The sequence below is a fragment of the Ammospiza nelsoni genome, chromosome 3, assembly GCF_027579445.1.
Source record: "Ammospiza nelsoni isolate bAmmNel1 chromosome 3, bAmmNel1.pri, whole genome shotgun sequence".
NCBI lineage: Eukaryota > Metazoa > Chordata > Aves > Passeriformes > Passerellidae > Ammospiza > Ammospiza nelsoni.
In genome coordinates, this window is record NC_080635.1 from 89,665,193 (window position 1) to 89,679,102 (window position 13,910).

Consider the following 13,910-nt stretch of genomic DNA (forward strand, 5'->3'; position numbering starts at 1 on the left):
ACAGTGACTTGTATGGTCCTGACCAAGGCACGGAGAAAATCCTGGGGGGTGGGGGGAAATAAGTTAAATCCAGAACAGTAAGAATAATAAAACAGCCCTTTACTTTTTTTGGCAGTAGCTATAAATAACCTTGATCTGAAAGGCAACTTATCCTCCTCTTGTAACAGGCTCGTTCGCGGTGCCTCCACAAGTCCCACAGGAAAACATCACTTTCTAGCAGCCAAGCCAAGGCGTCCTTTGAGCAGCCCGTCGGAAGACGACTGTTTCAGCCCTATTCTCCAGATGCCATCCCGGAGCGCTCTTTAAGGCAGCCGCAGAGCCGAGCAAGCGTGGCGCGTTTCCCGAAGGCACGGCAGGTTTACATTCGGCAGGTCCCGACTACGAGCTGCAGCTAGCGGGCTGCCCTCGCTCGCCTCCTCCTCATTTCTGAGGCGCAGCTGCTGAGGAGCCGAGGCAGGCAGGGAGGGAGGCAGGGAGGGAGGCAGGGAGGGAGGGAAAGCCCCGCCGAGCAGCGCCGGCGCGTCCCGCCCGCCCCGCGCCCCGGCTCGGCTCGCTGCAGCCGCCAGGAACGCCCCGCTCCGCTCCCAGCAAACATCGGCCCCCGGCCCGCCCGCGCCCCGAGCGCCGCTCCGGGGGCTGCCCTCCCTCAGGCTCTGCCCGCCGCTCCGGGGCTGCCCTCCCCCGGCCCTGCCCTCCCTCACGCTCTGCCCGCCGCTCCGGGGGCTGCCCTCCCTCAGGCTCTGCCCGCCGCTCCGGGGGCTGCCCTCCCTTAGGCCCTGCCCGATGCCTCCTTATCGGCTCAGCCGCCCGCGCCTCTCGCTTGGTGCCGTGCAGGGGCCGGCGGGGCAGGCGGCGGGGAGGCTCGGTGCCCGCCCGGCGGTGACATCAGTGCCCCGCTCTGGAGCCCGCGGGAGCGGCCGGCACCGCTCCGGCCGGCCGCCTGCCCGGGAGAAACTCCGGGAAGGGCAGGAAGCAGCGCTTGAACCGCGCCCGCCATCGCCGCGTCTCATGGAGCAGTCATTTCAATGGAGACTTCCTTTCCAAAGTTACACCGAAACTTTACCGCTGTTTTACTTAAAAAAAAAAAATCCCCCAAGCTCGCCTAGTGTTTAGATTAGGTGTTGGAATAGTCGCACATTTCTCCACCTGACGTGCAAAGTTGCAGTCTGGTCACTGGCCCTGAGGCAGGACTGTAGGGTGGTGTTGGCTGACAGGGCAGCCGCTCCTGAAGAATTCAGTTCGCACTGAAAGAAACATTAAAATATTGGGGGAAAAAACCTAACTATATCTGAAAGATCATTCCCCCCCGCCCCCCCCCCCCTCTTTTTCAGAGGGATTTATTGGAGCCCTAAACCAGCCTATCAGGACAAAGATTCCAGTTTTGGAAATTGACATCTTTTAAATACAGCTCGACACTTGGCACCTAGCTCATAACCACGGAGGGGATGGGTTGGGAGACTCACAGGTAATTTGCCAACACCACAGGAGGAGTTGCCATGACCTAGCCGCTCCACTCCAGTAGAAGCCAAACCCCAACGACCTGAGCCGCTGGTGTGACAGTAGCCATCAGTTTTAGGGACAATTCAGATCTCACTTTAAGGACAGCATAAGGCACTTAGTGCTGAAACAACACACTGCATTCACTACAATCAGCTTGAGCATTCTGCATTAAGCAGCAAGCAGGATACACTGTATGCAAGAAATACAAACATACCACACTTCATGTTTATTGATTTACTTAATAAACAGTCAGCTACATATCAAAACACTAAGGTCATGCAAAACAAATTCTCTCTTCCTCCTCTCTGGTGAGCAGCCATATAGCATTTGGATTATGCCAGATAATCACCTCTGGATTCTCTAGCAGAGAATATACTATAATGGTAAAGATGCAAAAAGAATTTTAGATACTTTTGATGAAAGGTCCTATCATCCATGGTTATTTTCACACAAAACAACCAAAACCAGATAGATCCCTGCGTAATTCAGAAAGTGCTGCATGATGTTTTAGGGGAAGTGTATAGCTGAAATTGGTCTGTATTTGTTCAACAGCAAAATTATTTTAACAGTTTAAAAATAGTTTACCATTTTTCACTGTTTCTGCTTAAGACTTTTGTATGACAGGTAAGTCACTTTCAAAATGCAATTCTTAAAAATATTTAATACTTGCTTATATTACCTTTGCTTTTCAATACAGACCTTCACTGTAGTAAATCCCATGGAAGATTTTAGTATCTTATTCTAGGGGTTGTAAACAGCACATGGGATGTGCAACACTTAGCTCAAAGAGAAACTTAAAGAGAAATTTCTGATTAGGCTTTCAACATTATTTGCCTTCAAAGCAAAAGTCAGAGGACTGACACCCTCTACATAACTAACAGGACATGTAGATGTGGCATTTAGGGACATGGCTAACAGTGGACTTGGCAGTGCTGAGTTAACATTGGACTCAGTGTTCTTAGAGGTCTTTTCCAACATAAACAATTCTGTGGTTCTATAACATAAGCCAATTAAAATCTTAGTTCAACCTTACTGGCAGGAATACTCAGGCTACCTAAAAATTCTCATAAAGTCCAATTAGAAAGCAACCTCTAATGACTATATCTACTTTAAATCCGAAAATAAAAGCAAAAATCAAATGAACCACATACTCATGAAAACTGTAACAGTGACATGTTGGTTTTACTAAGAAGAATGACATAAAATAATTCAACTTTGAGTTCTTTATTTCAGAGAGAAACTAGCTGCAAATGCTTCTTCAACTGCAAACATTCTAGCACTGTGCAGCTACTCAAACCCAGAGTGTTTGGCTCAGTCCATTTGTACAATTCTTTTTTGTTTTGCTTTTGAAGAATAGTAGCAGTGTACCTTAACAAACCCAATTTACTGAAATTTCCTTTCAGGACTAATCTACACATTGCATACAGACTTTGGGGTAGAAAGTGTCTTACAAAGCCAAGTTAATTACTACTTTTCTGTGTGTGTTTTATTAATTGAGATAAATTCTTCATTTGATTATACTCTTCCTGAAGTGAAGTAAGAATCATGATTCTCTTTTGAAATTAACTGCTCTGAAATTTTCATTTACAGAAAGTAAATTTTATAACTGCACTGTAAATAAATATAGTTTAACACTGATGGCAACTGCTTACAATTTAACACTGATGGCACCTACTTTCAATTTAATACTCTATACCAACTGGAATAAGCACATTACAAAGAAGAAATGTAAATAAAACAAGTATGCATATGCATTTTAAATATATATATATATAAAATACAACTCAAAGCCAGTTTATCTTTTAAAAAAACACTATGTGTTTTAATGTCATGCCAAGAAGATGCATGCAGCTCTAACTCTTTGTACATAAAAATTGGTTAAACCACAAAAACCACCTCTGGCCCATTACACAAGATCCTTCCCTGAAGAGTGAAGATTTCATGTTAATAGATCTATAACAAAGAACAACTCTTTTGCTTTACTCTTGAGGAACTGGAGTTGACTGTAGCTGACCACAGAAGCTAAAGACATAAGGAGCCAGACAGTGGTTTTGTGGCCACAGCCACACTTTCACGTTGTGTATGTTTGCGTACGTGCACAAACACGAGAGCAAACACAAACACCACGAGTGGAGCAGGATCTGTGGGATCCAGTCTCCCTACACTTTGCTGCCTCAGGCAGAACTGTTCTCTGGAAGGGCAAAGAGTATAAACAGATAGATTACTTTCTGCAATTTTGATATGCTGCAGTAGCACCGACACCGAGCATTAGGAGAGTTCATCCCTATCCTCCTGCTATCAGTATCTCTTCACTACTACACTCTCACTTAGTAAAATTTCCCATTCTGGTCTCCCTATTTCCTTTCTTCAAAGGCTCATCACTCTGCTGTTTTATTTCTGCATTTGCTTCTCACTTATTTAAACAACCCCTTCACTTTTTCATCATTCTTCACTTCCTGTTTAATGGCATTGTGTTTTTAATCATAAGCAAAAGCGTGGCCTAGAATAGTTGCTTCAAGCAAAACACATTTCTGAGCTTATAAATATCTCATATAAATACAATCCCAGAGTAGACTTCTGGATATAAACATGCTGCTATCACTGTTCTCCTTTATGTCTCGCCAGGGTTTTTGTCTCCCTACCACATAAGCCCTTGTATTACCAGGGATGCTGTCACCCCACTGGCCTGCACAGGTCTTTCACTCCCAAATTGCTAAACTGCTGTGTTGTGTCCAATGCCCTGATGAACTACAACACTGGGACAACACACAGGGAACTGGATTTTCCTACCATCTGCTCATCAGCTTGTAACACTTTTCTTTATAATAAAACATTTTTCTTTATAATAAAATACATATACAATTCATTGTGTAAAATACGCATTAACAAAGACATGAAGCTGCAGCTAATGTTTGAAAATGTAAGAAATGTGGTGAAATCAGAGATCCCAAACTGGCTACAACTTAAGTCCTGTACAGTCAATGTAAGCAAGAGCATTCACAGCAGGAGCTGTTGCTATTTTCCAATATCCAAAGTGTTCTACTAACCATATACAAAGAAAAGCCATTTGTTTCTCTTTTAAATTGAGATAGACTTGTTAGGATAGAGTGGCATACAATTTTAATCCTCCCAGTCTAATGGAATCTCCTCATAATGTAACTATTTGTTCAAGATTTTTGTCTCTATTTATGCATTCTCAAAGATCACCAAAACTCACAGTAAATTTCAAACTTCCATTTGAAATTCCCAGATGAAAGTTTTCAGGTTTAATTTTCCTTTCCAATATGGCTTAAACAAGCAAAATGCACCCTCTGTTGGCCAGCCATGTAATGACTCTTTTCCAAGGTCATCAAACAGCATGGCTTATCAAATACTGCAATGAAGGTCGGGCTTTATCATCAAGTGTCAACTAATGTACAAGTCATACAAACATTTGAATCAATATTATATTGGAATGAAACCAGAGCTGCTCAGAATATTCACTGCTACTATATAGCCACTAGGAGATTTATGATCTTTTTCAAACACTGCTTACATCTATAAATAATTCTGATGAAAACTGGAAATTCATTTCTTGCAACCTAATCCAAGCAAATATTTGTACTTATTTCAGCAGCAAAGCTCAATTAACACTCATTATCACTGCAATGCATTTCTTTGAGCTGGACATGGATTGCTAGCTGGCAGATTAAAAAAGCTACACACAGAAGCTCTGGAGTGCATTTTGGATAAGGATGCTACAGAAAAATCCCAATATCATACGGGGATTATTTTGCCTGTTTTCTTTTTATTAGGATATTTCTAGGTAAGGGTGGAATTCAGTGAGGTAAAACTGGCCAGTGTATCAGAACAGGAAATGGCAAAAGGTAACATCTTAAACCTAAATATGCTGAAAGCTATATCTACATGAAAAAAACCTAAACTACTCAGATGAGCAAAGTGAATGTGGGCTGATATGTGAACACTGGAGTCTAAAATTCACACCACTGTGAAGATGAAAGTTGGGTAATACATGGACATCAAAGAGAGATGTTTCTCAAAAACAGAAAGGCAGATGGATTACAGAAGACAAGATAGTGAAGAGAGGTGAAGAGGTAATTGGGGTGCAGGAACTGGGAATTTCACTGAGATGTAAAATTCCCAATGTCTGCCAAGCTGTAGCAAAGGAAATCTTCTCTAGAGCATAAGATCCCCATTTAAAACAGATAAAATGCATATAGGCAGAACAGACTGCTGTGAAACAAGACTCTTCTAAGGTCTGCACTTAACCAGGCTCTTTCACTATAATGTTTAATAAAATGGTATTGTGGTAAAACACTTTATGATAGTAAGAAAGCAATCTTCCTACCTTGAATGTATTCAGCTGCTGATTAATAGCTTCTGTTTCCATTCCAACAGGACCTTGTGACTCTTCATGTTCTTCAGCTCTCCCAAGCAGAGTGGAAAATTCTTTTAGCTTAGTGTAAAACTCCTCAACACGGCAAATAGTACCCTCCACTTGATCTTCCCTGGCTTTTGCTCTGTCTTTTAGCTTGTTGCACTGTTTATTTAGAGCTTCCAAGTCTCTCTTTATACCAACAAGATCAGGAGAAGCTTCAGCTTCTGTGGCCAGCATAATTTTACAGTTTTTATTAGCATTTTCATTATTCATTATAAGATCCTCCAACTTTTTCATGAAACATTTTATGTCCTCTCTCTGTGACTGCAGTACCTTGAGATCCCTTCCCACTGCAGCCATGCTGTCAAGTTCATCATCAAACTCTGCAAACTGAGAGAACATCTCTCGGATGCTGTTTTGGAAGTGGCCAATTCCCTGAAGTTTGGTCTCTAGGAATGAGCACCTATCCTCAACTTGCTGCTTCACTGTACTGTATTCTTGCTCCAAAGACTCAGCTTGGAGTAAGAGGTCAGAAACACCTGCTGAATCAGAAGCTTCTACCACCAGGTCTTGGGCAAGTTTTTTTGCTAAATCAACGTGAGGTTTTAAAGCTTGCAAGGCTTTCTGCTGGGCCTGCATCATTGTCAGGTGTTTGTTACTAAATGACTGAGGTCCAAGTGAGTCATGAGCTTCCAGATGCTCTTTGGCACTTTTAAGCTGTCTTTCAGTTTCCCTGGATGAGTCCTGAAACTCTTTCAGTCTTTGTGCCATATTTTCCAAGCACTCTCTCTTCTTATGTAACTGTTCTGTAACCACTTTCACATTCTGATTCAGCACCTTAGTTTCTTCTTGAATAATTTCTTTATCCGTTTGACTTGCATTGAGCAAACTTTCAGCAGAATTATTTAATAGTTCCACCATCCCATGGTGTTTATCCAGGTCCTTCTGCCATGCCCTCACCTGAACAATAGAATCCTCTATTTCAACAGGGTTTATGCCAACTTTCAATTCACACAGGTTGCTTTGGCACTTCTCTATCCATGGCTGCAGATTCTCTACATGCTGCTTATATTTGAGGGCTTTCTCCAGACAATCTGCTAATTTGTCCTCCCTTTCTTTTACCTTTTTATTCATTTCATCCCAGTTGTTCTTGAGTTTGGCAATTTGGGATTGTAACTCTGCTTTGTCATCTCCTTGAGTCTTCTGTAAGATACTTTCTCCTTCTGCAACAATTCTTTCATAGGAACTAATCTGATCGGTCATTGTCTTCTTAAAATCTTTCTGTTCTTCAATGAGTGATTGCAAGGCCTCAAGTTTGGCTGACACAGGACGAGCCTGGTTCAGCTCTTCTTTCTTTTTGCTTAGCCAGCCCTCAAAGTCTTTGGACATCTGCTGGAACTGATGAGAAGTGGTGTATGCTGACTGAAGCTGCTGAACATGGTTATCTACAAAGGAGAAGGCAGCACAGAGGTTCATTAGCAGAATCTGCTAGTATTCAGTGAAAAAAAAACCTAATATTGATTGTATTATGCATGGTCATTAATGTCAAGAAAGCCAGTCCTTAGTATGTGAAGTTTGACTGGCAGACAACCAAGTTTCTTGCAAGGGGCAGACTCATTCCTGTAATACAGAAGGCAATAGGACATGAATCAAATGAGGTGAGCTTATCCAGTCTGTGTCTACATGGATCCCATCTGAGCAGATTTTGGTGGTAAAAAACACACAATTGTGATTCATGGTACTCGGAAGTGTAAGCACAGGGAATATGAAGTGGTATAACCCAGTAGTGTCTAACTCATGGCCTACAGGCAATACATCCTCCTAGGGAGATTCTTTGAAGTTTCTCATAACCAGAGGAAATTAAAAACCCAAAACTGAGGCTGCTAGGGAGAACAAATATGATATCACTTGCAATGTATTACTTGCTCAGTTCTGTTGTTCACTAGGTAAGGAAAGGCTGCAGACTACCAGCCCCTTTCTGTCACAGCCAGTTTTATACAATTACCACTGTTTTTCACTAAGCCATTAACTGGTGTTAGCCTAAAAATTATTATTTTGGTTTATACTCTGCCCCTATGAAGCTGGTAGCTCAATGAACAGCATCCTCTCTTGGCATTCTAATTCAGTGAAGATGCACCTGAAGGAAGACATGACAAAAGCAGCCTTGTTATTTTACTCCAAGTTATCTCCTAAACCATTCACTAGAGATCCCCAGTATTGTTTTTACCTTTTCAAAGCATGGGGATTCTTCTAAATTCTAATGTAGAACTGCTTGGGGGTTGGACTGGATAGAGAGCTGCCACCAGGTTCAGCTCACCTCTATTACAAGCTTTTACTTTACTTTATGCCTTAGTTACTGTTTTTCTTTAAATAAATACTAACCTGATTTTTGCTCGATGTCCTTAAATGATTTTAAGATGCCATCTAATTGTCTTGTAAGTTCTGCTTTCAAATACTCTTCCCCAACCAGTGTTGACAGCTCTTCACAAAGAGCTTGTGCTGCATTTATATTCTTCATTTCCTGTTCTATTTCCTCCTTCATTTCTTTAGCAATTTCCAGCTGTTGTTTCACAGCATCGGGCTGTGTGCTCACAGCCAGGCTGCTGCTGAGTTTATTATCCAAGGCACTTAGCTTATCAGAGAGACTTCTGAGTAAACTTTGATACTCTGTGCTTTTCACAATGGCTTGGTCGATTCGGTCACATCTCTTCTTCAGCTGGCTGGTTAGACTGTCCCACTTTTGTGCCACAGCTGCCAGTTGCTCTTTTACAATTTCATGTGAGGGTGGATGTTCACCAGGTCTCTCCAGAATCCCCTGCCCAGCCATAGTTAACTGCTCATATTGTGGCTTTCTGGTGTCAAACTCTTTGAGCAGAATCTAGGGGGAAAAAAAGAGAATTTTAGAAACGATTTACTTCATGAGAAAAGAAGTGCTTCTGACAAAAATTCATGTAGAATTTGTCGTAGCTAAGCTCTATTATTGAGTGTATTCAAGTTTAAAAGCCAGTGAAATAAATGTGCCTTCTACATAAACTGTGTTGTTTCCAAGTATCTACATCAAAGAAACAGAAAAAAATGAGGTGAATTTATACATCATCTAATAGAAATTCAACCAGGAGATACAAGTAAACAATGAATTCTGTTAATACTACAGTAATTAAGCAACCACACCAAGTAAAGTAAGGGCTGCTTAGTTTCAAGTAGCGTCTTCTTTCCTAGACAGTTTTGATATTTGTCTTAAGAAAGAACTTCAAAGAATGTGTATTCTGACATAATATTGCAATGTTTTGTTATAGAACAGAGACTATTTGGCTAATTCACAAAATGACTGAATGTGTAGTGTAAGACCTTTTAAGTTTATATCACTGGTTCTCAGTTGTTTTGGGTTTTTTTGACAGTAAGTCATAGTGCTTGCAAAAGAAGGGACAAATGTAATGGTTTTACTTTACAGAACATTCCAAACCCTTTCTAAGTCAATTAGGTTGAACTTTTAAGGACTATGAAGTGATACATGATAGTCTTATGCCATCTGTCTAGACTTTTGAAGCAGTTATAAACCAATATTGAGTCATAGTATTTCACATAGTATTAGATCATAGTTCATGTTTCAAATACTTCATTTTAAACAATACTGACATTGATCAATGTCTCCTCAACATTTTTCTTTATTTTTTTCTGATCTCTATTCACTCTTATGATAATTTTTTCTTGTAATTACTGTAGTCAAGTATGATGTAATCTGATACCTAAAGATAAACAAATCTAATGGCTTATACTAACCATGTTCTGCTCTAGATGCAAAATAGTACTTTGCTAATAGCAAAAAGGCAGAAGAAACTTAAATCAATAGTGTGTGTTGGCACTACTCACCTGAACCTGTTGCTTTTGTGTGTTCAGCATATTAGGATCAATTGATAATGGTCCCAGCACACTGACCATTAGCTCCTTTTCTACAAGCCAGTGCTTTAGCTGAGCTTCTGCTGTCTGGAACTGGATCAGGTAATTTGAAGACTCCTCCAGTTTTTGTTGTCTCTCAGATGTAACTTGATTGAGCTCTTTCCATTTGGAATCTAACAAAGGTAATGTTAACACATTGCATGCATATTCTAGCAGATGGATTGTGAGACAGCAGACTATATATGAAATATAAACAGAGCTCTCTCATAAGGCTTCATGCTGATTAACTCCAGATGCCTTATTGCAGTGACTCTGCAAATAACATCTTATAAGTCAGACCCACATAGACTTGGATGACAGTCAGCCACGTGTGGAATTTTTAGAGCAATGAATATTCCACATGTAATAAAATTATACTAGAATATTACTAAATGAAATTCCCCCACATTTAGGCTTTGGTCTCAAATGATATAGAAGGCAAAGAGTTCTACTCAGTTATAACTCCGGTTCCTGATTTAGATAGACAAATATCCCTGCTTAGTCAATAATAAAGCCTCATAAGTTTTCAAGGATGATCAGAAGTAGAAAATTAGGCTTCAGCTCTGAACAGCCCTCTGAAAAAGCCTAACTCTAATGTCTGTATCATTCATCTAAAACCATTCATCTAAAACATCTTAACCAGGTACCTAATGCTGGACAATGAGAATACTTCTGCATATACGTATTTCAAAAGTACTGTGTGAGCCTAGGTTCACACCTTGCCAGTCTGTGGTCTTTTCCAGTATGGCAAGTGGCTTCCAGAGCAGCCTTTGAGTCTTAATCTTGTAACTTTCCCATTCCCCTCTGTGATACTGTCAGTGCTTGCTCAGTCAGCTCTGGTATTTTGCCAAGTCTCCCTGTCCCTGATTTTCATCCCTGTTTTTTACAGTTACATTTGCTGCTTCACAGTCCTCTGCTCATTCTGTATGAATCCCCTTTCAGCACGACTAAGGGTCTGTTGGAGACCTTACCTGCCCCTTAAACTTTTCAGAGTTCTGCTCTGAAATAAGCAGGACAGACTGGAAAATTCTCAGCTTCAAAATTACTGTTGGTGCAGCAATGGAAATGCCTATCACCATGAAACAAGATTGATACCATGCTATTGACCTATAATTGATTTAAAATATGATTAACATAAAACCAATTTTTAAAAGCTCATGACAATTAAGTGCTGTAATATCTCAAAATCTATTGACTAAGCATGGTAATTTTCTTTATTTTCACTGGCTTCTTAAAAGCAACATTTATACAGGTTTTTTAGCAACATTTATTTTTTTTAGCAACATTTACCCTGTTTTAGAAAACAGCAAAAAAAATGCCAGAAGCCACTAGTTCATGGGGAAAATACATGAAGAAGAGCACTACCAAGGACTCAAACCATTTTCTACATGAAATTAGAATCACCTTATATTTCGTAAAAAGAACAAAATATATATGTTGCTTGTAAGTGGCCAGTCAAGTTTTAGCTGCACAACGTTTGAAAAAGATAAAGCCTCTCAAACAGGGAGTCAGGCTATAGCATATGAATTTGTATTTGACTAATACAAATTCAAAGCCCATGGACGTGACTGGAATTACTTCAGATCTACATGCTTGCAAATGGAGTTATTTCCACAAAGGTAAGAGGAAAAAAGGTATTAAAAATACTTGTTATTTGTAATAAATTAAAAAAACTCATAATAAAACAACTTCCAAATGAGTCTGAGCTATAATACAGCTTTATTGAAATACCTATTTTTTCCAATGTTTGTCTCCACTTAGGTGCCTCAGGAGAGTTAGGGTTCTTCTCCAACAGCTCTGTAACTTTGTCCTTCAGTTCCTGCACTTTATTTGCACTTTGCTTTAATTCAGTTTCAAAAAGCTGAAAATTTAGGTGATAAAATGAATAAATAAGAAATTAAAGAAGAATGGTAAAGTTTGCAGTCCATAATACTGAGATGCAAAACATGAAGACAAAAAGAAATCTAGCCTACATATACTGCTTTTCTGCTATGAATCTCGAAACATGTTATAAGGACATATGTTGCTAGTTAATTTTTTTGGAAGAGAGAACCCAAGAGATATAAATTATATTAATAATTATTGCTTAATTTGAAGAAGTGACAGAACTAGAAGAATTCAGACAAATAAGATTCACTAGGTCCCATCATATTCACATATACTTGGAATCTATTTGTGTACAGAAGGCAAACTGACTGATACAATCTAGTTCACAGCAGAAATAACCCAGCTAGCTCCGACAGAGAGGGGTGTGGTGGGGCCTCATTTACCTCAGCAGAAGTCCTGCTATCACAGACAATTTAATGTAGATCTCCTAAACCCATAATTTAAAGAGAATCAGAGTTTTAAGTGTAAACCTAACAGAAGAGAACCTCAGATCTCTAACTTGAGACACTCCAGTAAATCCTAATTAATGCTGTTCTTGCAGACAGAAGTGAATGTTTCTTATTAATTATCCAAAACCCACAAAAGTAAACACTGAACAAACTGTACTTGATGTAGAACTTCTAGTAAAAGGTCCAGTGCATCAGATGACTCTTGCCTGGGCACTCACTCAGTTTTCCAACTATTTGTGAATACTTTTCTATTACTACACTATGGGTTAGATGATCATGATAGCTTTGCACATTCTCTGTTAAGAAAAAAGAGCTGGTTTTCTTTCACACTTTGAGATTTATGATTGAATGTTATCCAACTCTGAGGAAGTTGGTAGCTGGTCAGGTTAATTTTTAAGGGTGACCCGCCAAATATAAAAGAAACTCAGTTAAATCTAATTCTGTCTTTGTTTATATACAATCACAAGCAAGAAAAGAATTTTCCCTATCCATTACATTTCCCTTTCTAGATGAACCTTATATGTGTAAATATTGTGCTTCATTGCTAGGGAAGCATATGTCTCCAGTGCTGAAAGAGGACAGAAGCTTACTGCTGAATCAGTGGTTTTCTCATATCAATTATAAAGGGGGAAGGAGGCTGTTTGTGCAGCTATATAACTTAACAAGCATGACAGGGTTGCTGAAGAGAAACACTGCCTTGGAGGAGACATAAGCCACTGCAGCTGCAGAGACCGGGAGGTCTGTGGAGCATCAGTGAGCCAGCAGCTGCAGAAACAGCTTTTGGACACATACAGCCCTTCAGATATTAAAAGTAATCTGTTATAAACCTCTAAACCACTGAGATTAAAAAAGTTTATTGCACAATCAGCACAGCCTCACCTTTTCAAACTGTCCACCAAAATTATTATTTTCTGACCTGCAAAACTCATTCTCTCTGACACAGTGTTCCTTTACTCCACTGACACAGTTTGTCAGATTTGCTCTAAGCCTGACTAATATGCTTAGTAGGTTCATTTAAATACTCTCTGTAACATTAAGCTAGACTGAGATATCAGTTATTTCATAGCATCTGCCTAATAACTACAAGAGAAAGTATTTGTTTGAAGGCACAAAATACCTTATGTTGTTCAACTTGGGCTTTAACCGCTTCACTGTCTGTTGGAGCAGCTTCCCAGTCTGATGCAGTTTTGTCCATTTTTTGCAACCATTGCATCATTGAGGCTGATTCTTCCTGAATATTTTGCATTTTTGAAAGCATACTTTCTAGTTCTGAAATCTTTTCATTCAATAAAACTCCCAAATCTTCATAGCTGTGATTTACATTAGACATGGCTTGTTGAACAGTTGTGAGTTCTGTAAAAAGAGTGCACAAATACTGTGTTAGAAGTTACAAGCCCTTGAAACAACACTGAATGTAGTGAATCAGTACTGAACAGTAGCTAATAGTCCCCTAAGAAGTCACTGAATATGTTAGTTATTCCCAATCCACTCTAAATGTGGCAACACTACATCTGAATAAGTTAATATGAGTTCCTATTTGCAAGAACTTCTTATTTCACAGAAATAATTATTTTAATACATACAAGTGCACAGACATGTTTCAATCTTTCTACCCATTGCTGTTTTAGTATTTTAAGTAACAATTCCATGACCTTAAGTTGAATATACTGGGATACATTTCAGCTACTATAAAGTCCTTATATAAAAATTCCTTTGTTTCTATAAAAGAGTCAGTCACAGTGATAGAAATATATATAAAA

At 39.6% G+C, this 13,910-nt stretch overlaps 1 protein-coding gene across 10 annotated transcripts in view; it reads right to left on the reverse strand.

The window, feature by feature from the left end:
- The window catches only part of DST (dystonin), a 288,951-nt gene that overhangs the window by 68,710 nt on the left and 206,331 nt on the right, over positions 1–13,910 (reverse strand). For all 10 annotated transcript variants that reach the window (XM_059468642.1, XM_059468637.1, XM_059468645.1 and 7 more), the window contains 5 exons: positions 13,268–13,503; positions 11,546–11,675; positions 9,749–9,948; positions 8,261–8,756; positions 5,849–7,323 (listed from right to left, as the gene is read on the reverse strand). In XM_059468642.1, coding sequence (XP_059324625.1) covers positions 5,849–7,323; positions 8,261–8,756; positions 9,749–9,948; positions 11,546–11,675; positions 13,268–13,503 — 2,537 coding nt within the window. The remainder of the gene's footprint in view (positions 1–5,848; positions 7,324–8,260; positions 8,757–9,748; positions 9,949–11,545; positions 11,676–13,267; positions 13,504–13,910) is intronic.